At 46.1% G+C, this 23712-nt stretch overlaps 1 protein-coding gene across 2 annotated transcripts in view; it reads left to right on the forward strand.

Annotated features, from left to right (window-relative positions):
• Window positions 1-23712, forward strand: part of LOC106560351 (protein tweety homolog 2-like) — a 90566-nt gene that overhangs the window by 43392 nt on the left and 23462 nt on the right. For both annotated transcript variants that reach the window (XM_045719727.1, XM_045719728.1), the window contains exons 4-5: window positions 19183-19403; window positions 22472-22567. In XM_045719727.1, coding sequence (XP_045575683.1) covers window positions 19183-19403; window positions 22472-22567 — 317 coding nt within the window. The remainder of the gene's footprint in view (window positions 1-19182; window positions 19404-22471; window positions 22568-23712) is intronic.

Here is a 23712-nt window from a genome sequence, read left to right on the forward strand (position 1 = left end):
AGGGTCTGTTAGACAGAAGGTAGTAACAGTCTGCGGTAGTAGAGGGTCTGTGAGACAGAAGGTAGTAACAGTCTGGGGTAGTAGAGGGTCTGTTAGAAAGTAGTAACAGTCTGGGGCAGTAGAGGGTCTGTTAGACAGAAGGTAGTAACAGTCTGGGGTAGTAGAGGGTCTGTTAGTCAGAAGGTAGTAACAGTCTGGGGCAGTAGAGGGTCTGTTAGACAGAAGGTAGTAACAGTCTGGGGTAGTAGAGGGTCTGTTAGACAGAAGGTAGTAACAGTCTGGGGTAGTAGAGGGTCTGTTAGTCAGAAGGTAGTAACAGTCTGGGGTAGTAGAGGATCTGTTAGACAGAAGGTAGTAACAGTCTGGGGTAGTAGAGGGTCTGTTAGACAGAAGGTAGTAACAGTCTGGGGTAGTAGAGGGTCTGTTAGTCAGAAGGTAGTATCAGTCTGGGGCAGTAGAGGTTCTGTTAGACAGAAGGTATTAACAGTCTGGGGTAGTAGAGGGGCTGTTAGACAGAAGGCAGTAACAATCTGGGGTAGTAGAGGATATGTTAGACAGAAGGTAGTAACAGTCTGGGGCAGTAGAGGGTCTGTTAGAAGGTAGTAACAGTCTGGGGCAGTAGAGGGTCTGTTAGAAGGTAGTAACAGTCTGGGGTAGTAGAGGGTCTGTTAGAAGGTAGTAACAGTCTGGGGTAGTAGAGGGTCTGTTAGACAGAAGGTAGTAACAGTCTGGGGTAGTAGAGGGTCTGTTAGAAGGTAGTAACAGTCTGGGGCAGTAGAGGGTCTGTTAGACAGAAGGTAGTAACAGTCTGGGGTAGTAGAGGGGCTGTTAGACAGAAGGCAGTAACAATCTGGGGTAGTAGAGGATATGTTAGACAGAAGGTAGTAACAGTCTGGGGCAGTAGAGGGTCTGTTAGTCAGAAGGTAGTAACAGTCTGGGGTAGTAGAGGGTCTGTTAGTTAGAAGGCAGTAACAGTCAAAGGCAGTAGAGGGTCTGTTAGACAGAAGGCAGTAACAGTCTGGGGCAGTAGAGGGTCTGTTAGTCAGAAGGTAGTAACAGTCTGGGGTAGTAGAGGGTCTGTTAGACAGAAGGTAGTAACAGTCTGGGGTAGTAGAGGGTCTGTTAGACAGAAGGTAGTAACAGTCTGGGGTAGTAGAGGATCTGTTAGACAGAAGGTAGTAACAGTCTGGGGCAGTAGAGGGTCTGTTAGTCAGAAGGTAGTAACAGTCTGGGGCAGTAGAGGGTCTGTTAGACAGAAGGTAGTAACAGTCTGGGGTAGTAGAAGGTCTGTTAGAAGGTAGTAACAGTCTGGGGCAGTAGAGGGTCTGTTAGACAGAAGGTAGTAACAGTCTGGGGCAGTAGAGGGTCTGTTAGACAGAAGGTAGTAACAGTCTGGGGTAGTAGAGGGTCTGTTAGACAGAATGTAGTAACAGTCTGGGGTAGTAGAGGGTCTGTTAGACAGAAGGTAGTAACAGTCTGGGGTAGTAGAGGGTCTGTTAGACAGAAGGTAGTAACAGTCTGGGGTAGTAGAGGGTCTGTTAGAAGGTAGTAACAGTCTGGGGTAGTAGAGGGTCTGTTAGACAGAAGGTAGTAACAGTCTGGGGTAGTAGAGGGTCTGTTAGTCAGAAGGTAGTAACAGTCTGGGGTAGTAGAGGGTCTGTTAGACAGAAGGTAGTAACAGTCTGGGGTAGTAGAGGGTCTGTTAGACAGAAGGTAGTAACAGTCTGGGGCAGTAGAGAGTCTGTTAGACAGAAGGTAGTAACAGTCTGGGGTAGTAGAGGGTCTGTTAGACAGAAGGTAGTAACAGTCTGGGGCAGTAGAGGGTCTGTTAGACAGAAGGTAGTAACAGTCTGGGGCAGTAGAGGGTCTGTTAGACAGAAGGTAGTAACAGTCTGGGGTAGTAGAGGGTCTGTTAGACAGAAGGTAGTAACAGTCTGGGGTAGTAGAGGGTCTGTTAGACAGAAGGTAGTAACAGTCTGGGGCAGTAGAGGGTCTGTTAGAAGGTAGTAACAGTCTGGGGTAGTAGAGGGTCTGTTAGACAGAAGGTACTAACAGTCTGGGGTAGTAGAGGGTCTGTTAGACAGAAGGTAGTAACAGTCTGGGGTAGTAGAGGGTCTGTTAGACAGAAGGTAGTAACAGTCTGGGGCAGTAGAGGGTCTGTTAGACAGAAGGTAGTAACAGTCTGGGGGCAGTAGAGGGTCTGTTAGTTAGAAGGTAGTAACAGTCTGGGGTAGTAGAGGGTCTGTTAGACAGAAGGTAGTAACAGTCTGGGGTAGTAGAGGGTCTGTTAGTTAGAAGGTAGTAACAGTCTGGGGTAGTAGAAGGTCTGTTAGACAGAAGGTAGTAACAGTCTGGGGCAGTAGAGGGTCTGTTAGACAGAAGGTAGTAACAGTCTGGGGCAGTAGAGGGTCTGTTAGACAGAAGGTAGTAACAGTCTGGGGCAGTAGAAGGTCTGTTAGACAGAAGGTAGTAACAGTCTGGGGCAGTAGAGGGTCTGTTAGACAGAAGGTAGTAACAGTCTGGGGTAGTAGAGGGTCTGTTAGACAGAAGGTAGTAACAGTCTGGGGCAGTAGAGGGTCTGTTAGAAGGTAGTAACAGTCTGGGGTAGTAGAGGATATGTTAGTCAGAAGGTAGTAACAGTCTGGGGTAGTAGAGGGTCTGTTAGACAGAAGGTGGTAACAGTCTGGGGCAGTAGAGGGTCTGTTAGACAGAAGGTAGTAACAGTCTGGGGCAGTAGAGGGTCTGTTAGACAGAAGGTAGTAACAGTCTGGGGTAGTAGAGGGTCTGTTAGTTAGAAGGTAGTAACAGTCTGGGGTAGTAGAGGGTCTGTTAGACAGAAGGTAGTGACAGTCTGGGGTAGTAGAGGGTCTGTTAGAAGGTAGTAACAGTCTGGGGCAGTAGAGGGTCTGTTAGACAGAAGGTAGTAACAGTCTGGGGTAGTAGAGGGTCTGTTAGAAGGTAGTAACAGTCTGGGGCAGTAGAGGGTCTGTTAGACAGAAGGTAGTAACAGTCTGGGGTAGTAGAGGGTCTGTTAGACAGAAGGTGGTAACAGTCTGGGGCAGTAGAGGGTCTGTTAGACAGAAGGTAGTAACAGTCTGGGGCAGTAGAGGGTCTGTTAGACAGAAGGTAGTAACAGTCTGGGGCAGTAGAAGGTCTGTTAGACAGAAGGTAGTAACAGTCTGGGGCAGTAGAGGGTCTGTTAGACAGAAGGTAGTAACAGTCTGGGGTAGTAGAGGGTCTGTTAGACAGAAGGTAGTAACAGTCTGGGGCAGTAGAGGGTCTGTTAGAAGGTAGTAACAGTCTGGGGTAGTAGAGGATATGTTAGTCAGAAGGTAGTAACAGTCTGGGGTAGTAGAGGGTCTGTTAGACAGAAGGTGGTAACAGTCTGGGGCAGTAGAGGGTCTGTTAGACAGAAGGTAGTAACAGTCTGGGGCAGTAGAGGGTCTGTTAGACAGAAGGTAGTAACAGTCTGGGGCAGTAGAAGGTCTGTTAGACAGAAGGTAGTAACAGTCTGGGGCAGTAGAGGGTCTGTTAGACAGAAGGTAGTAACAGTCTGGGGTAGTAGAGGGTCTGTTAGACAGAAGGTAGTAACAGTCTGGGGCAGTAGAGGGTCTGTTAGAAGGTAGTAACAGTCTGGGGCAGTAGAGGGTCTGTTAGAAGGTAGTAACAGTCTGGGGTAGTAGAGGATATGTTAGTCAGAAGGTAGTAACAGTCTGGGGTAGTAGAGGGTCTGTTAGACAGAAGGTAGTAACAGTCTGGGGTAGTAGAGGGTCTGTTAGACAGAAGGTAGTAACAGTCTGGGGCAGTAGAGGGTCTGTTAGACAGAAGGTAGTAACAGTCTGGGGCAGTAGAGGGTCTGTTAGACAGAAGGTAGTAACAGTCTGGGGCAGTAGAGGGTCTGTTAGTCAGAAGGTAGTAACAGTCTGGGGTAGTAGAGGGTCTGTTAGACAGAAGGTAGTAACAGTCTGGGGTAGTAGAGGGTCTGTTAGACAGAAGGTAGTAACAGTCTGGGGTAGTAGAGGGTCTGTTAGACAGAAGGTAGTAACAGTCTGGGGTAGTAGAGGGTCTGTTAGACAGAAGGTAGTAACAGTCTGGGGTAGTAGAGGGTCTGTTAGACAGAAGGTAGTAACAGTCTGGGGTAGTAGAGGGTCTGTTAGACAGAAGGTAGTAACAGTCTGGGGTAGTAGAGGGTCTGTTAGACAGAAGGTTGTAACAGTCTGGGGTAGTAGAGGGTCTGTTAGTCAGAAGGTAGTAACAGTCTGGGGTAGTAGAGGGTCTGTTAGTCAGAAGGTAGTATCAGTCTGGGGTAGTAGAGGGTGTGTTAGACAGAAGGTAGTAACAGTCTGGGGTAGTAGAGGGTCTGTTAGACAGAAGGTAGTAACAGTCTGGGGTAGTAGAGGGTCTGTTAGTTAGAAGGTAGTAACAGTCTGGGGTAGTACAGGGTCTGTTAGACAGAAGGTAGTAACAGTCTGGGGCAGAAGAGGGTCTGTTAGACAGAAGGTAGTAACAGTCTGGGGCAGTAGAGGGTCTGTTAGACAGAAGGTAGTAACAGTCTGGGGTAGTAGAGGTTCTGTTAGTCAGAAGGTAGTAACAGTCTGGGGTAGTAGAGGTTCTGTTAGACAGAAGGTAGTAACAGTCTGGGGTAGTAGAGGGTGTGTTAGACAGAAGGTAGTAACAGTCTGGGGTAGTAGAGGGTCTGTTAGTTAGAAGGTAGTAACAGTCTGGGGTAGTACAGGGTCTGTTAGACAGAAGGTAGTAACAGTCTGGGGCAGAAGAGGGTCTGTTAGACAGAAGGTAGTAACAGTCTGGGGCAGTAGAGGGTCTGTTAGACAGAAGGTAGTAACAGTCTGGGGTAGTAGAGGGTCTGTTAGACAGAATGTAGTAACAGTCTGGGGTAGTAGAGGGTCTGTTAGACAGAAGGTAGTAACAGTCTGGGGTAGTAGAGGGTCTGTTAGTCAGAAGGTAGTAACAGTCTGGGGTAGTAGAGGTTCTGTTAGTCAGAAGGTGGTAACAGTCTGGGGTAGTAGAGGTTCTGTTAGACAGAAGGTAGTAACAGTCTGTGGCAGTAGAGGGTCTGTTATACAGAAGGTAGTAACAGTCTGGGGTAGTAGAGGTTCTGTTAGACAGAAGGTAGTAACAGTCTGTGGCAGTAGAGGGTCTGTTAGACAGAAGGTAGTAACAGTCTGGGGTAGTAGCGGGTCTGTTAGTCAGAAGGTAGTAACAGTCTGGGGCAGTAGAGGGTCTGTTAGACAGAAGGTAGTAACAGTCTGGGATAGTAGAGGATCTGTTATACAGAAGGTAGTAACAGTCTGGGGCAGTAGAGGGTATGTTAGACAGAAGGTAGTAACAGTCTGGGGTAGTAGAGGATCTGTTAGACAGAAGGTAGTAACAGTCTGGGGTAGTAGAGGATCTGTTAGACAGAAGGTAGTAACAGTCTGGGGTAGTAGAGGATCTGTTAGACAGAAGGTAGTAACAGTCTGGGTTAGTAGAGGGTCTGTTAGACAGAAGGTAGTAACAGTCTGGGGTAGTAGAGGGTCTGTTAGACAGAAGGTAGTAACAGTCTGGGGTAGAGGGTCTGTTAGACAGAAGGTAGTAACAGTCTGGGGTAGTAGAGAGTCTGTTAGACAGGAAGTAGAACCGGGATTATCTCTCCATCTATCTGTACTAATGGTGGTTCAGCTCCTTTCAGTGTTTCTTGACACTTTAATCTCATAACTCCCTCTAAACATCCAGGTTATACACATACACACACCACGCACACACACCACGCAGACCACGCACACACACATACCACGCACACATCATTCACACCAATTACACACACACTCCAGATGCTCCAGATACTCAACTAGTCTAAAGAAGGCCAGTTTTCTTGCGTCTTTAAATCAGGACAACAGTTTTCAGCTGTGCTAACATAATTGCAAAAGGGTTTTCTAATGATCAATTAGCCTTTTAAAATGATAAACTTGGATTAGCTAACACAACGTGCCTCTAGAACACAGGAGTGATGGTTGCTGGTAATGGGCCTCTGTTCGCCTTAGTAGATATTCCATAAATTAAACAGCTGTTTCCAGCTACAATAGTCATTTACAACATTAACAATGTCTACACTGAATATCTGATCAATTTGATGTTATTTTAATGGACAAAAAATGTGCTTTTCTTTCAAAACAAGGACATTTCTAAGTGACCCCAAACTTTTGAACTGTAGTGTATCTCCAGAAAGTTTTGTGTACCGGGAGTGTCCCATGGTTTTCCAATGTGATTCCTGGGGCCTGCAATCTATGCAGGTATTGATTGTAGTGAACAGTCCTCCAGGGAAACAAACAGAGACTTCCTTATTTAAACCAGAACAGGAAGTTTTAACTAACATGTTTTATAAATACCATTTGTGGCAGTGTAAATACACTGAGGTACAGTAGAGTGTTGGAAACTCCCCACAGTTCCTAAGATGTTTCCTCAAATGTTTCCCTATTCCAACCAGCTTATCTTGTTTGATGACGCTGAGGCGTGTTGTTTGGTAAAATCCCCCCTCTTAAATGAACAGTGGTTCTATCAGCTCTCTGTTTTGTGTCCCAAATGGCACTCTATTCCCTATATAGTGCACTACTTTTGACCAGCCTGGTCACTATATAGGGAATGGAGTGCCACTTGAGACACAACCTGTGTCTGTCACTGTGTGACTGTGCTGGCAGCCTCTTCTCTCTGTGACGAGAGACTGAGCTGAGAGCAGCCCAGGGGCCACACAGCCAGGGGCCGTACAGCCAGGGGCCGCACAGCCAGGGGCCACACAGTCACACAACCAGGGGCCACACAGCCAGGGTCCACACAGCCAGGGTCCACACAGCCAGGGTCCACACAGCCAGGGGGCACACAGCCAGGGCACAGAGTGAAACAGGGCACAGGGTCACTGATGGTTTGGCGGCAGGCCTCGGCCCCATGTAAATAACCACTCTACTCTGCCAACCTGCTAGACTAGGCATTACCTGTGTTGTGTTCAGAAGGTGGAAACGTTTTGAAACGGGAAGGTATTACCTGTCTCTCTAAGAAGACAGATATTCATGTTGTGTTACAAAACATTTTGGGACGTCATGCCCTTTACTGAACAGGGCCCAAGACTATCAGTTCTAGTCTGTCAGATGCAGGGACGAACTGCAGACACAGATTCATACGCTACATTAATAGTTAGCCATACCTCCTTCTCTAACACACCACTATGTGGTTATTTTTTGGGACTTCTTAATTTCTCTCATAAGTTCTCTGAAGGCCATTTGTTACCACTGTGTGCTGCTTAGAAATCAATGCGGAATTAGGACAAATAAAGATTTTTTTGAGGTTGCATGACGTCAATGAAAAAGAACAATATTATGGAATTTGATGAATTCTGGATATAATTTACAACAGAGAAGAACCCAGTTAGCTGGAGACTCATACCCTATACAATATATACTGCTCAAAAAAATAAAGGGAACACTTAAACAACACAATGTAACTCCAAGTCAATCACACTTCTGTGAAATCAAACTGTCCACTTAGGAAGCAACACTGATTGACAATACATTTCACATGCTGTTGTGCAAATGGAATAGACAACAGGTGGAAATTATAGGCAATTAGCAAGACACCCCCAATAAAGGAGTGGTTCTGCAGGTGGTAAGCACAGACCACTTCTCATTTCCTATGCTTCCTGGCTGATGTTTTGGTCACTTTTGAATGCTGGCGGTGCTTTCACTCTAGTGGAAGCATGAGACAGAGTCTACAACCCACACAAGTGGCTCAGGTAGTGCAGCTCATCCAGGATGGCACATCAATGTGAGCTGTGGCAAGAAGGTTTGCTGTGTCTGTCAGCGTAGTGTCCAGAGCATGGAGGCTCTACCAGGAGACAGGCCAGTACATCAGGAGACGTGGAGGAGGCCGTAGGAGGGCAACAACCCAGCAGCAGAACCGCTACCGCCGCCTTTGTGCAAGGAGGAGCACTGCCAGAGCCCTGCAAAATGACCTCCAGCAGGCCACAAATGTGCATGTGTCTGCTCAAACGGTCAGAAACAGACTCCATGAGGGTGGTATGAGGGCCCGACGTCCACAGGTGGGGGTTGTGCTTACAGCCCAACACCGTGCAGGACGTTAGGCATTTGCCAGAGAACACCAAGATTGGCAAATTCGCCACTGGCGCCCTGTGATCTTCACAGATGAAAGCAGGTTCACACTGAGCACATGTGACAGACGTGACAGTCTGGAGACGCCGTGGAGAACGTTCTGCTGCCTGCAACATCCTCCAGGTGGGTCAGTCATGGTGTGGGGTGGCATTTCTTTGGGGGGGCCGCACAGCCCTCCATGTGCTCGCCAGAGGTAGCCTGACTGCCATTAGGTTCCCGAGATGAGATCCTCAGACCCCTTGTGAGACCATATGCTGGTGCGGTTGGCCCTGGGTTCCTCCTAATGCAAGACAATGCTAGACCTCATGTGGCTGGAGTGTGTCAGCAGTTCCTGCAAGAGGAAGGGATTGATGCTATGGACTGGCCAGCCCGTTCCCCAGACCTGAATCCAATTGAGCACATCTGGGACATCATGTCTCGCTCCATCCACCAACGCCACGTTGCACCACAGACTGTCCAGGAGTTGGCGGATGCTTTAGTCCAGGTCTGGGAGGAGATCCCTCAGGAGACCATCCGCCACCTCATCAGGAGCATGCCCAGGCGTTGTAGGGAGGTCATACAGGCACGTGGAGGCCACACACACTACTGAGCCTCATTTTGACTTGTTTTAAGGACATTACATCAAAGTTGGATCACCCTGTAGTGTGGGGTTCCACTTTAAATTTGAGTGTGACTCCAAATCCAGACCTCCATGGGTTGATAAATTGGATTTCCATTGATTATTTTTGTGTGATTTTGTTGTCAGCACATTCAACTATGTAAAGAAAAAAAGTATTTAATAAGATTATTTCATTCATTCAGATCTAGGATGTGTTATTTTAGTGTTCCCTTTATTTTTTTGAGCAGTGTATATATCTCTTCTTTACAGTGTGTCTATGAATACAGTGTCTCTCTGAATGTTTAGTTTATACAATTACGGTATGATCCAGAGATATGCTTCCACGTCTACTTCCAGACCAGGCAGACCAATAGGCTGTGAGGCTAACACCTCTCCATCCAGGCCAGGTAGACCTATGGGCTGTGAGGCTTCCACCTCTCCTTCCAGGCCAGGCAGACCTATAGGCTGTGAGGCTTCCACCTCTCCATCCAGGCCAGGCAGACCTACAGGCTGTGAGGCTTCCACCTCTCCATCCAGGCCAGGTAGACCTATGGGCTGTGAGGCTTCCACCTCTCCATCCAGGCCAGGCAGACCAATAGGCTGTGAGGCTAACACCTCTCCATCCAGGCCAGGTAGACCTATGGGCTGTGAGGCTTCCACCTCTCCATCCAGGCCAGGTAGACCTATGGGCTGTGAGGCTTCCACCTCTCCATCCAGGCCAGGCAGACCAATAGGCTGTGAGGCTAACACCTCTCCATCCAGGCCAGGTAGACCTATGGGCTGTGAGGCTTCCACCTCTCCTTCCAGGCCAGGCAGACCTATGGGCTGTGAGGCTTCCACCTCTCCTTCCAGGCCAGGCAGACCTATGGGCTGTGAGGCTTCCACCTCTCCTTCCAGGCCAGGCAGACCTATAGGCTGTGAGGCTTTCACCTCCCCTTCCAGACCAGGCAGACCAATAGGCTGTGAGGCTTCCACCTCTCCATCCAGGCCAGGCAGACCTATAGGCTGTGAGGCTTCCACCTCTCCATCCAGGCCAGGCAGACCTATAGGCTGTGAGGCTTCCACCTCTCCATCCAGGCCAGGCAGACCTATAGGCAGTGAGGCTTCCACCTCTCCATCCAGACCAGGCAGACCTATAGGCTGTGAGGCTTCCACCTCTCCATCCAGACCAGGAAGACCTACGGGCTGTGAGGCTTCCACCTCTCCTTCCAGGCCAGGCAGACCTACGGGCTGTCAGGATCCCACCTCTCCTTCCTGTTGGTCGGGCTAGGGTGAAAGATGAACGTTAGGCGGCAGGCGGTGGTGTGTGGTGGGGGCAGGACATCAGAGCAGTTTCCTGGCAATCAGAGACCTTCCCTAGGGACCTGGGGAGGAGAGGAGGATGTGTTACATAGTGTCCTTACTGTCTTACCACATAGCTGTGCTCTCTGGCTCCATACTGTCAGGTTACTGTGATCCAAGTGGTACTCTATTCCCTATGAATTTCACTACTGTTGACCTATACGGCGGGAACAGTAGTACTATATACTGTATATACAGTACAAGTCAAAAGTTTAGACACACCTACTCAAGGGTTTTTCTTTATTTTTACTATTTTCTACATTGCGCTTGATGGTTTTTGCGACTGCACTTGAAGAAACTTTCTGTCTTAAAGTAATGATGGACTGTCGTTTCTCTTTGTTTATTTGAGCTGTTCTTGCCATAATATGGACTTGGTCTTTTACCAAATAGGGCTATCTTCTGTGTACCCCACCTACCTTGTCACAACACAACTAATTGCCTCAAACGCATTAAGAAGGAAAGAAATTCCACAAATTAACTTTTAACAAGGCACACCTGTTAATTGAAATGCATTCCAGGTGACTACCTCATGAAGTTGGTTGAGAGAATGCCAAGGGTGTGCAAAGCTGTCATCAAGGCAAAGGGTGGCTACTTTGAAGAATCTCAAATCTAAAATGGATTTTGATTTGTTTAACACTTTCTTGGTTACTACATGATTCCATATGTGTTATTTCATAATTTTGATGTCTTCACTATTATTCTACAATGTAGAAAAAAGTACTAAACGCAGTAGAGTTCTGCTAGCGGCCAGTACTAGACACAGTAGAGTTCTGCTAGCGACCAGTACTAGACACAGTAGAGTTCTGCTAGCGACCAGTACTAGACACAGTAGAGTTCTGCTAGCGGCCAGTACTAGACACAGTAGAGTTCTGCTAGCGGCCAGTACTAGACACAGTAGAGTTCTGCTAGCGGCCAGTACTCGACACAGTAGAGTTCTGCTAGCGGCCAGTACTCGACACAGTAGAGTTCTGCTAGCGGCCAGTACTCAACATAGTAGAGTTCTGCTAGCGACCAGTACTAGACACAGTAGAGTTCTGCTAGCGGCCAGTACTAGACACAGTAGAGTTCTGCTAGCGGCCAGTACTAGACACAGGAGAGTTCTGCTAGCGGCCAGTACTAGACACAGGAGAGTTCTGCTAGCGGCCAGTACTAGACACAGGAGAGTTCTGCTAGCGGCCAGTACTAGACACAGGAGAGTTCTGCTAGCGACCAGTACTAGACACAGGAGAGTTCTGCTAGCGACCAGTACTAGACACAGTAGAGTTCTGCTAGCGGCCAGTACTAGACACAGGAGAGTTCTGCTAGCGACCAGTACTAGACACAGTAGAGTTCTGCTAGCGGCCAGTACTAGACACAGGAGAGTTCTGCTAGCGGCCAGTACTAGACACAGTAGAGTTCTGCTAGCGGCCAGTACTCGACATAGTAGAGTTCTGCTAGCGGCCAGTACTCAACATAGTAGAGTTCTGCTAGCGGCCAGTACTAGACACAGGAGAGTTCTGCTAGCGACCAGTACTAGACACAGGAGAGTTCTGCTAGCGACCAGTACTAGACACAGTAGAGTTCTGCTAGCGGCCAGTACTCAACATAGTAGAGTTCTGCTAGCGGCCAGTACTAGACACAGTAGAGTTCTGCTAGCGGCCAGTACTAGACACAGGAGAGTTCTGCTAGCGGCCAGTACTAGACACAGGAGAGTTCTGCTAGCGACCAGTACTAGACACAGTAGAGTTCTGTTAGCGACCAGTACTCGACATAGTAGAGTTCTGCTAGCGGCCAGTACTAGACACAGGAGAGTTACTTTAAAGGTCGACTTTGGGCAAAAACGCAAAAATAAAGTCCTTAAACTGTATAACTGATCAAAGCACCATCATGCCAGGTCATTTAATGCTTGAATAAGATATTTGGCTACAGAAGTGCCATTTCTTACCGATTTCTAAAGCTTCCATCCCGACCCCATTTTTTAAATGTAATTTTAAATAAATGATTTGGGGAAGAATCAATCTGTTCTGAATATTGAGGGACATGTCCCCCCATCCCCCTTGGCAAATTGCCTATGGTACAGGGATACGCCAGGGCTCTTAGGCTACCCACGGCAGAACCATGTTCCCCTTCATGAAAACTGTCCTATAGGTCTTTCTTGTGAAATATATTTTCTCTCTCTAGCTAGGTTTCTATTCATTTGGTGACAGATTTTCATGCAAATATAAAAAAAATGAGCATTATCCAACCAGTGGTGGTGTTTCCACCAAACTGACTTGTTGTGTAGACAAATTAGTATGTGATGACATAGTGCACACACAATGGACTTTTTTGCCAAAGTTTTCATGTACCAAATAAAAATCTGAAGTTCAATGTGTTTCCATGGCATTTTCAACAGTTGTCACAAAAACTGGTGCGTTACATACATTTGCCTACTCTGGTCTTGGCACGTGTGCTCATGCCAACAGCTCACAGGTACAGTGCAGGTAGGCTGTGCAGGTAGGCTAGTCCACATGATGAGATTAGTATGGATAAGTATTTTTATTTATCAAACTGCAGTCCAGCATCGATCATCATGTCACCAGAATCAGACCATTGATATTTGTTTGTAAAGGAACATCAAGATCACTATGCACTTTCACCACCCTGTGAAGTTCATCATAACTTATTTCATCTGTAGACTAATAAACTGCATGGTTTTCCGAGTCGTAGTGTGAGGACCACACACCATATCATCGCGTGATTCCAAGTTTACTTCGATATGATTGTTATTATATCAATATTTGTGCATAAAGGCGTGTCCACTGCCATTTCTCGCATAATACATTTTACTGACAGAAAAAGTTCCCACCATGTTGAACAAACAAATTATTTGTCTGCATTTATACAATTGTACCAAAACTTCCTGTTACCATCAAAGCTCTCGTGATATTTTTTATACGGTATTACTTTATTTGCATAAAAACTGTGAATGGAAACATGGTTAATGAGAATAAATATATAAATAAATAAAGGTTAAATAATAATTTTAAAAACTGTAAAGTTGAATAAAGTAAATGAATTCTGAATCAGAGATAAACCAAGCAGTACTGCATGTCCTGTGTGTCTGCAGGGAGAGACTATTAGGATAAACTTCTGATCTCAGAAAGGACATTTAAAAGATTCACAACCTTCAGACCACAACGTTAAAATAAAAACCCCTCTTTCCTTCATCGTTATCAGCTTCATGTTGTCTTCTGTGGTATTTTAACACCTCTGCTAACTCTGCCCTGCCTCTTCCGACCTCCAGAAACTCAGATGAATAGATATGATCCACTGTATCAGAGTGAAAACACGACAGAAATGACTCATAAGATCCACATGCTTGACAGACTTCTCAGAGTAGAATGGCTTGGCTCATACCTCTCAGCATTCAACTGGCTGTTCTGATCAGAACTGTCCTTACAGACCAGGACATCAAAGATGAAGGAGACAAATGTACCTTTTACATTTCTAATGATGAAGGAGAAGACTACTGTTTGATGTTCAGATCCTCAGCTGGAGAGAGCCTGCTGCTGTGGAACACTTCAAACCCAGTTGAGAATTCCTCCCTGGCTGCTGAGTTTAGGGATCGACTGGTACTGGAGGGATCAAATCTCTATATCAACAATCTCACTCAGTCAGACTCTGGACGGTACAGAATGGAGTGTTGGACAGACGGCAGGGTGTCACACCGGGACAGCAAGGAACTCCTAGTCTGCAGTGGTTCAAATGAAGAAGAGATGATGCAGGTTAATTTAGGACAACGTGTAGAGCTGCAGTGTGAGGGCACAAGGGAAGATGCCAACATGACAGTCAGATGGTTCAGGGAGGATGAAAATGGGGACAACAGAGTGCAGTTAGCTGAGAACAGCTCCTCTCTCCACATCACCAACATCACCATAAAGGACCTGGAGTCGTATTACTGGTGCATGGGACTGGGGGGACAGCTTTGTGTTTACAGCCTGGTCTTTAATCTGGGACATAAGTTACAGTATGTTACTCTCTCAGTAGGAGAGGAGGCTGTACTGCCCTGCTTTAACCCTGATGACCCCAATGGGACAGAGACAAGGTGGGATAGTATCCTCTTTGGATACATCAGATGGGTCCCCAGTCATCTCACTAGCGGAGGGAAGCAGATGTACCTGACAGATGGAAGAACATCAGGGAACTTCTCCCTGGTCATCCCATCACTGATGCTCAACCACTCAGGGTGGTATGGGTGCTCTAAGAAGTTACAAGGAACGTACAGATACAGAAAACGCTATGCTCTCCTGGTGTGCCCCAAGGCTGAGCCGCTCACAGAGTTTTTCTCAGAGGGAGAGGAGGTTGTTCTCAGCTGTAACTCTAATCTCACTGAGTCTGACAGGGTGTGGTACAGACGGACTGCTCAGCTGGACGATGTCATTCTGGACACAAGAGTACAACTAGCAAACTTGCCCCAAGACTTGGTTGGCCGAATGAATGCATCACACCCTCCCTCCTTTCTGGTCCTCTCTAACCTCTCACTGGCAGACAGTGGAGAGTACTGGTGTGCTGTCTTCTATGAAGGGTTGTGTGTCTCAGTAACTAAGACCCTCTTGCTGGTGTGGGACCCGTTTGGCATCAACTCCACGTTCTACAGAGTGTACTCTTCACTGATGGGCTGTGCTCTGCTGGGGATGGTCTGTGCTGTGATCACTGTGAACCTGAAGACCTGGAGAAGAAGAGACCAGACTTCCCTGAAGACCCGGAGGACTGCAGTCCAGACACAGGGACAGCAGAGCAGCAGAGTGGAAGAGGAGAGAGAAGAGAGTGAGGAAGAAAGAGGAGAGGGAGTAGAGAGGAGAGGGAGTAGAGAGGAGAGGGAGTAGAGAGGAGAGGGAAGAGAGAGGAGAGGGAAGAGAGAGGAGAGGGAAGAGAGAGGAGAGGGAAGAGAGAGGAGAGGGAATTGAGAGGAAAGGAGGGAGTAGAGAGGAGAGTAGGAGAAATCGAGGAGAGGGAGTAGAGAGGAGAGGAGAAAGAGGAGAAAGAGAGGAGAGGGAGTAGAGCGGAGAGGAGAAAGCGAGAGAGGGAGTAGAGAGGAGAGGGAGTAGAGAGGAGATGAGAGGAGGAGAAAGCGAGAAGAGAGGGAGTAGAGAGGAGAGGAGGAGAAAGCGAGAAGAGAGGGAGTAGAGAGGAGAGGAGGAGAAAGTGAGAAGAGAGGGAGTAGAGAGGAGAGGAGGAGAAAGCGAGAAGAGAGGGAGTAGAGAGGAGAGGAGGAGAAAGCGAGAAGAGAGGGAGTAGAGAGGAGAGGAGGAGAAAGCGAGAAGAGAGGGAGTAGAGAGGAGAAAGAGAAAGGAGAGGGAGTAGAGAGGAGAAAGAGAGCGAGGGAAGAGAGAGGAGAGGGAGTAGAGAGGAGAGGGAGTAGAGAGGAGAGGAGAAAGAGAGAAGAGAGGGAGTAGAGAGGAAAGGAGAAAGGGAGAAGAGAGGGAGTAGAGAGGAGAGGAGAAAGAGAGGAGAGTGAGTAGAGAGGAGAAAGAGAGGGAGTAGAGAGGAGAGGAGAAAGGGAGTAGAGAGGAGAGGAGAAAGGGAGGAGAAGGAGTAGAGAGGAGAGGAAGAGAAAGCTATAGAAGAGGGAGTAGAGAGGAGAAAGAGAGGAGAGGGAGTAGAGAGGAGAGTAGAAACAGAGGAGAGGAGATTGAGAAAGGAGAGGGAGTAGAGAGGAGAGGAGAGAGAAGAGAGGGAGTAGAGAGGAGAGGAGAATGGAGAGGGAGTAGAGAGGAGAGGATGGAGTAGAGCGGAGAGGAGAAAGAGAGAAGAGAGGGAGTAGCGAGGATAGGAGAAAGGAGAGGGAGTAGAGAGGAGAGGAGAAAGAGAGCAGAGAGGGAGAGGAGAGGAGAAAGGAGAGGGAGTAGAGAGTGTACTCTTCACTGATGGGCTGTGCTCTGCTGGGGATGGTCTGTGCTGTGATCACTGTGAACCTGAAGACCAGGAGAAGAAGAGAACAAACTTCCTTGAAGACCCGCAGGACTGCAGCCCAGACAGAGGGACAGCGGAGTCGATAAGTAAGCCTAATAAAGATTAAATGTTTTACAATTCCAACTAAATTCCACTTCCATAACTTGGAGTTGTTAAGATTAGATTTGAGGCCGCCTGAGTGGTGCAGCGATTCTACCATTCATCAACTGGAATGTGTTTAGAATGCTTGGTTCTACCATTCATCAACTGGAATCAACTGAAACCTGGACCTTTTTGTGAGTAGAACAAGAACTCTCTCAAGTCCTTTAACAGGGAAAACACATTGGAACCGTGCCGGTAAAAGCGTCTCTAGAAGTGGCCATCTATAGATGTTAGAACCTAGCCACTACACCCTTATTTGACCTGGTAAGTTGATTGAGAACACATTTTCTTTTACACCAACGACCTGGGGAAGAGGTACAATGGGGAGGTGGGATGAATGAGCCAATGGGAAGCTGGGGATGATTAGGTGACCATGATGGTATGAGGGCCAGATTGGGAATTTATCCAGGACACCAGGGTTAACACCTCTACTCTAACGATAAGTGCAATAGGATCTTTAGTGACCCCAGAGAGTCAGGACACCCGTTTAACGTCCCATCTGAAAGACGGCACCCTACACAGGGCAACATCTCCTTCACTGCCTTGGGGCATTGGAATCTCCTTAGACCAGAGGGAAGAGTCCCCCTATTGGCCTTCCAACACCACTTCCAGCAGCATCTAGTCTCCCATCCAGGGGCCGACCCTGCTTAGCATCAGAGACAAGCCAGCAGTGGAATGCAGGGTGGTATGCTATGTACACTACATGATCAAAAGTATGTGGACACCTGCTCGTCAAACTTCTCATTCCAAAATCATGGACATTAATATGGAGTTGGTCCCCCCTTTGCTGCTATAACAGCTTCCACTCTTTTGGGAAGACTTTCCACTAGATGTTGGAACATTGCTGCGGGGACTTACTTCAGTTCAGCCACAAGAGCATTAGTGAGGTCGGGCATTGATGTTGGCTGTTTAGGCCTGGCTCGCAGTCGGCGTTCCAATTCATCCCAAAGGTGTTCGATGGGGTTGAGGTCAGGGCACTGTGCAGACCAGTCAAGATCTTCCACACTGATCTCGACAAACCATTTATGTAAGGACCTTGCTTTGTGACGGGGCAGTTGAACTGGGCAGCTCTAGCAGGGCAGAGATTTTATGAATGGACTTGTTGGAAAGGTGGCATCCTATGATAGTGTCACGTTAAAAGTCACTGAGCTCTTCAGTAAGGCCATTCTACTGACAATGTTTGTCTATGGAGATTACATGGCTGTGTGCTCGATGTTATACACCAGTCAGCAACGGGTGTGGCTGAAATAGCCAAATCCACTAATTTGAAGGGGTGTCCACATACTTTTGTATATATAGTGTATGTTACACTGTTAGCGTTCAACCACTCTATATTAATGGAATGTTGTATGTGGAATACGGATACTGTTCACAAATAGATACACAGATATCTTCTCTAGGGCCAGTGGGACGAAATCGTCCCACCTACGTAACAGCCAGTGGAATCCTGTGGCGCGTTATTCAAATACCTTAGAAATGCTATTACTTCAATTTCTCAAACATATGACTATTTTACACCATTTTAAAGACAAGACTCTCGTTAATCTAACCACACTGTCCGATTTCAAAAAGGCTTTACAACGAAAGCAAAACATTAGATTATGTCAGCAGAGTACCCAGCCAGAAATAATCAGACATCATTTTTCAAGCTAGCATATAATGTCACAAAAACCCAGAAGACAGCTAAATGCAGCACTAACCTTTGATGATCTTTATCAGATGACACACCTAGGACATTATGTTATACAATACACGCATGTTTTGTTCAATCAAGTTCATATTTATATAAAAAAACTGCTTTTTACATTAGCATGTGACGTTCAGAATTAGCATACCCCCCGCAAACTTCCGGTGAATTTACAAAAAATGTACTAAATTACTCACGATAAACGTTCACAAAAAGCATAACAATTATTTTAAGAATTATAGATACAGAACTCCTCTATGCACTCAATATGTCCGATTTTAAAATAGCTTTTCGGTGAAAGCACATTTTGCAATATTCTCAGTAGATAGCCCGGCATCACAGGGCTAGCTATTTAGACACCCAGCAAGTTTAGCACTCACCAAAGTCAGATTTACTATAAGAAAAATGTTATTACCTTTGGTGTTCTTCGTCAGAATGCACTCCCAGGACTTCTACTTCAATAACAAATGTTGGTTTGGTCCCAAATAATCCATAGTTATATCCAAACAGCTGCGTTTTGTTAGTGCGTTCAAGACACTATCCGAAAGGGTAAAGAAGGGTGACGAGCACGACGCATTTCGTGACAAAAAAATTCTAAATATTCCATTACCGTACTTCGAAGCATGTCAACCGCTGTTTAAAATCAATTTTTTATGCAATTTTTCTCGTAAAAAAGCGATAATATTCCGACCGGGAATCTGCGTTTAGGTAAAAAGACGAAAGAAAATAAAGCATGGGGTCGACTCGTGCACGCGCCTAAGCCCATTGTCCTCTGATCGGCCACTTGCCAAAAGCGCAAATGTGTTTCAGCCTGGGGCTGGAATTACATCATTCAGCTTTTTCCCGCCTTCTGAGAGCCTATGGGAGCCGTAGGAAGTGTCACGTTACAGCAAAGATCCTCAGTCTTCAATAAACAGAGGCAAGAAGCTCAAGGAATGGTCAGACAGGCCACTTCCTGTAAGGAATCTTCTCAGGTTTTTGCCTGCCATATGAGTTCTGTTATACTCACAGAGACCATTCAAACAGTTTTAGAAACTTTAGGGTGTTTTCTATCCAAAGCCAATAATTATATGCATATTCTAGTTTCTGGGCAGTAGTAATAACCAGATTAAATCGGGTACGTTTTTTATCCGGCCGTGTAAATACTGCCCCCTACCCCCAACAGGATATGCATATACATGCCAACATTCACTTCAGTCCACACACACATGTACGTTCTGTACATACAGCTGTACATGACTCCTAAATCTGTCCTGTCAACTATCTCTCTAGTACAAAAACAGTCATTTACTCCCTTTAACAGTCAATAAATCTCTCTCTCTCAGGTCTCCAGTTCTCTGGGCAGTATGGAGGTGGGTCTGCAGCAGCACCTGAAACGTCTGGATGAGATCTTTGCTACGCGGGGGGACTATGTCCAGGCCTTGAGGTTCATGGGTCAGATGGCTGACAACATCATCAGACAGCTGACCTCCATGCCGGAGCTCAGCAAGGCCAAGGTGGACCTGTCGGCCATCGCTGATCAGACAGATTACGTAGAGTACTACAGGTGAGAAGAGGAGACAGACAGAAAGACAGACAGACAGTCAGGCATGAAGACAGGCAGGCAGGCAGACAGTCAGATATGCAGACAGACAGAATGAACAGTGACCTCATCGTGACTACCAGCCAGTCTATGTGTGTCTCCCCTCACTGTAGTTAAGGCTCTAGACTGGGCCTGTTGCTCCGGCCTGACTGACTGGTGTAATCTGACACCTATATATATTGGTTTTCCAAGGCTGGTGAGTCAGTGTGTTATAAAGTGACTGCTAGAGGGGGTACTGTACCAGTGGAGGATGCAGTATTTATTGATGAAGAGGTGTTTCACTGAGGGCAGAGGGGGATGGAAGGCACTCTTTCGTTCTCTCGCTCTCACTCTCTCCTTTGCTTCCTTTCATTAGAACACATTTGTACAGACATTTATCCAGACAAATGTAATAGCATAGCGATTGCTTAGTGCCGCTCCTCACCCACCCAGTCTCTTCTCTATAAAGATATGTGTGGTCAATTTACTGCAGGCTATCATGGTGTGGGGTTACCAAACAGATAAGTGGTTTGGGGCCCATTTCAAGCCATTTCAATCCAATACATTCCATTTCAAATGGCCGTTTCAAGACTATCTCACACTATGAGTTCGCCAAGTATGATGTCACTATTGCACTAGAGGTGACCGTAGGTTTGCACTTTGACCTCAATATCCCGCTTATTCAAAGCTAGAAGCGTCATGATTTTTCCACTGGGGCCAGTGCAGTGGAAACGTGGCTTTATGCGCACACACGAAAGAGAGAAAGAGAGAAAGGGAGAAAGAGCGAGAGAGACACCGACAGACAGACAGAGAGAGAGACAGAGAGATAATTACTTGACACATTGGAAAGAATTAACAAAAAAAACAGAGCAAACTAGAATGCTATTTGGCCCTTGTGACGTAGAAGTCCGTCACTGGCCGCGGGCAGCATTTGGTACTTTAACGCACGCACACATTCATCACTCCTCCCTGCTCCGTTATCAGATCAGTTAACAATGTGGGTCAACACACAAGTTAACTTCTCTATCTTAGTACATACATTTCACACTTACGTCAGTAACTGGTTATTGTATAAAGACATAAACAGACAAGTGTTCATATTTAATATACCGTAATTTCCAGACTATTAAGCGCACCTGAATATAAGCCGCACCCACTGAATTTTTTTTTTTTTTAATTTTGAACATAAATAAGCTGCACATGTCTATAAGCCGCAGGTGCCTACCGGTACACTGAAACAAATTAACTTTACACAGGCTTTAACGAAATACGGCTTGTAACAAAAATAAATAGGCTTTAACGAAACACAGCTTGTAACAAAAAATAAAAAATTAGCAGTAAGCTTTAGTTGTCTTTTTGCACTGAGTCAATTCCTCACGCTGCTGTTTCCAACGTCTTATCATCGACTCATTAAGACCAAGCTCCCGTGCAGCAGCTTTATTTCCTTTTCCAACAGCCAGATCAATCGCCTTCAACTTGAAAGCTGCATCATATTCATTTCTCCGTGTCTTTGCCATGATGAGGGTGACAAAATGACTACCGTAATCAGAATGATGGGATGTTTGAGAGCGCTCGATTTAATCTAAACAGTAAACAAAAAAGTTGTTTGACCCTGACCCGTTCGGCAATTTCATTGGTCTAATGAAAGCTTCATGCCGCCCAAAAACTGAGCACGTCACAGAATGTGTTTTTGGAGCAAAAAAAATTGAAAGCGGGAAAAATCCATATATTAGCCATGTCATTGTTTAAGCCGCGAGGTTCAAAGCCTGGGAAAAAAGTTGCTGCTTATAGTCCGGAATTTACGGTAAGCAATATTTATTATACTTATCGATGTTATGGATGAGCCGTTGTATGTTTGATTGATTGTTTGTTTGTTTGTTTGTTTGTTCTGTTCCGCTCTCTCTCCATCTCTGTAGCTTCCGGGTATGCTGGATAAGGACCCAAGCTAAGGGAATTGGGCTGACTTTGTAGTGCCTGTCCCGAATGGCTCATTAATGTAAATGGGCATATTGAAAGACACTGTCAGTAGTGATGTCATTTTGTAAATGTTATATTGAGATATTGTTTATTAAAAAACGTGTTGCAATGTATATACTTTAGTATGTTTTTTTAAATGGAAAAATGTAGGTTTGAATAGGTAATTGCTTAATTAATTAGTGTTAATTGTTCTGAGGGGAGGGGTTCATAAAGAGGCATTTTGGATTGAGCTGTGGATGGGGCAGCATTGTTTTTAAGCTGTCCCATAAGGTATACGTTTGATGGCAGTACTGTTGTTTTTGTTCCGGAATCACTATGTAAATAAACACCCTTGCACAGAAGAACTTTTGCGGCTCCGCCATCTTTTTATTTTGATAGAGGTTAGGTTTTCCAGTTTAGCCTTCTGGCCTACTCTACGTGACAACCCTAAACAGAAAATACACAGTGGCAGAGTACCTGACCCAAACTTACTGACCCAAACTTAAGGAAAGCTTTGACTATGTACAGACTCAGTGAGCATAGCCTTGCTATTGAGAAAGGCCGCCGTAGTCAGACCTGGCTCTCAAGAGAAGACAGGCTATGTGCACACTGCCCACAAGGTGGAAACTGAGCTGCACTTCCTGACCTCCTGCCAAGTGTATGACCATTTTAGAGACACATATTTCCCTCAGATTATACAGATCCACAAAGAATTTGAAAACAAACCCGATTTTCATAAATTCCCATATCTATTGGGTGAAATACCACAGCGTGCCATCACAGCAGCAAGATTTGTGACCCATTGTCGCAAGAAAAGGGCAACCAGTGAAGACAGAAACCTCACCTCTCGTTTCAACTCTGTACCTGGGTCATATCTGCAGTGCCTTTGTTTTGGTGCTCGTTCCCCCTCCCTTCTACCTGCTACTGCTGATCCTAGATCGGTAACACTGTGCCCTCTCTGTTCTCTAGGTGGGTAACCTACCTGCTACTGCTGATCCTAGACCTGTAACATTGTGCCCTCTCTGTTCTCCAGGTGGCTGACCTACCTGTTACTGCTGATCATAGACCTGTAACACTGTGCCCTCTCTGTTTTCTAGGTGGCTGACCTACCTGTTACTGCTGATCCTAGATCTGGTTATATGCCTGGTGGCCTGCCTGGGGTTGGCAAAGCAGTCCCGGTGGCTACTCACCATGTAAGTAGTTGGTACCCACTCTGCTCTGTGTTAGTAACTGGTACCCACTTTGATCTATGTAAGTAACTGGTACCCACTCTGACCTGTGTAATAACTGGTACCCACTCTGATCTGTGTAATAACTGGTACCCACTCTGATCTGTGTAATAACTGGTACCCACTCTGCTCTGTGTTAGTAACTGGTACCCACTCTGATCTATGTAAGTAACTGGTACCCACTCTGACCTGTGTAATAACTGGTACCCACTCTGATCTGTGTAATAACTGGTACCCACTCTGATCTGTGTAATAACTGGTACCCACTCTGCTCTGTGTTAGTAACTGGTACCCACTCTGATCTGTGTAATAACTGGTACCCACTCTGATCTGTGTAAGTAACTGGTACCCACTCTGACCTGTGTAATAACTGGTACCCACTCTGATCTGTGTTAGTAACTGGTACCCACTCTGCTCTGTGTAATAACTGGTACCCACTCTGCTCTGTGTTAGTAACTGGTACCCACTCTGATCTGTGTAATAACTGGTACCCACTCTGATCTGTGTAATAACTGGTACCCACTCTGATCTGTGTAATAACTGGTACCCACTTTGATCTGTGTAAGTAACTGGTACCCACTCTGATCTGTGTAATAACTGGTACCCACTCTGAACTGTGTAATAACTGGTACCCACTCTGATCTGTGTAATAACTGGTACCCACTCTGACCTGTGTAATAACTGGTACCCACTCTGACCTGTGTAATAACTGGTACCCACTCTGCTCTGTGTTAGTAACTGGTACCCACTCTGATCTGTGTAAATAACTGGTACCCACTCTGATCTGTGTAAGTAACTGGTACCCACTCTGATCTGTGTAAGTAACTGGTACCCACTCTGATCTGTGTAAGTAACTGGTACCCACTCTGATCTGTGTAAGTAACTGGTACCCACTCTGATCTGTGTAAGTAACTGGTACCCACTAAGATCTGTGTAATAACTGGTACCCACTCTGTTCTGTGTAATAACTGGTACCAACTCTGCTCTGTGTAATAACTTGTACCCACTCTGATCTATGTAAGTAACTGGTACCCACTTTACTCTGTGTAGAGATGATCAGCAGATATGGACAAGATCAATGTTATAACACAAACACATTAACACATATT

This window comes from Salmo salar, chromosome ssa06 (assembly GCF_905237065.1).
Source record: "Salmo salar chromosome ssa06, Ssal_v3.1, whole genome shotgun sequence".
NCBI classification, from domain to species: Eukaryota; Metazoa; Chordata; class Actinopteri; order Salmoniformes; family Salmonidae; genus Salmo; species Salmo salar.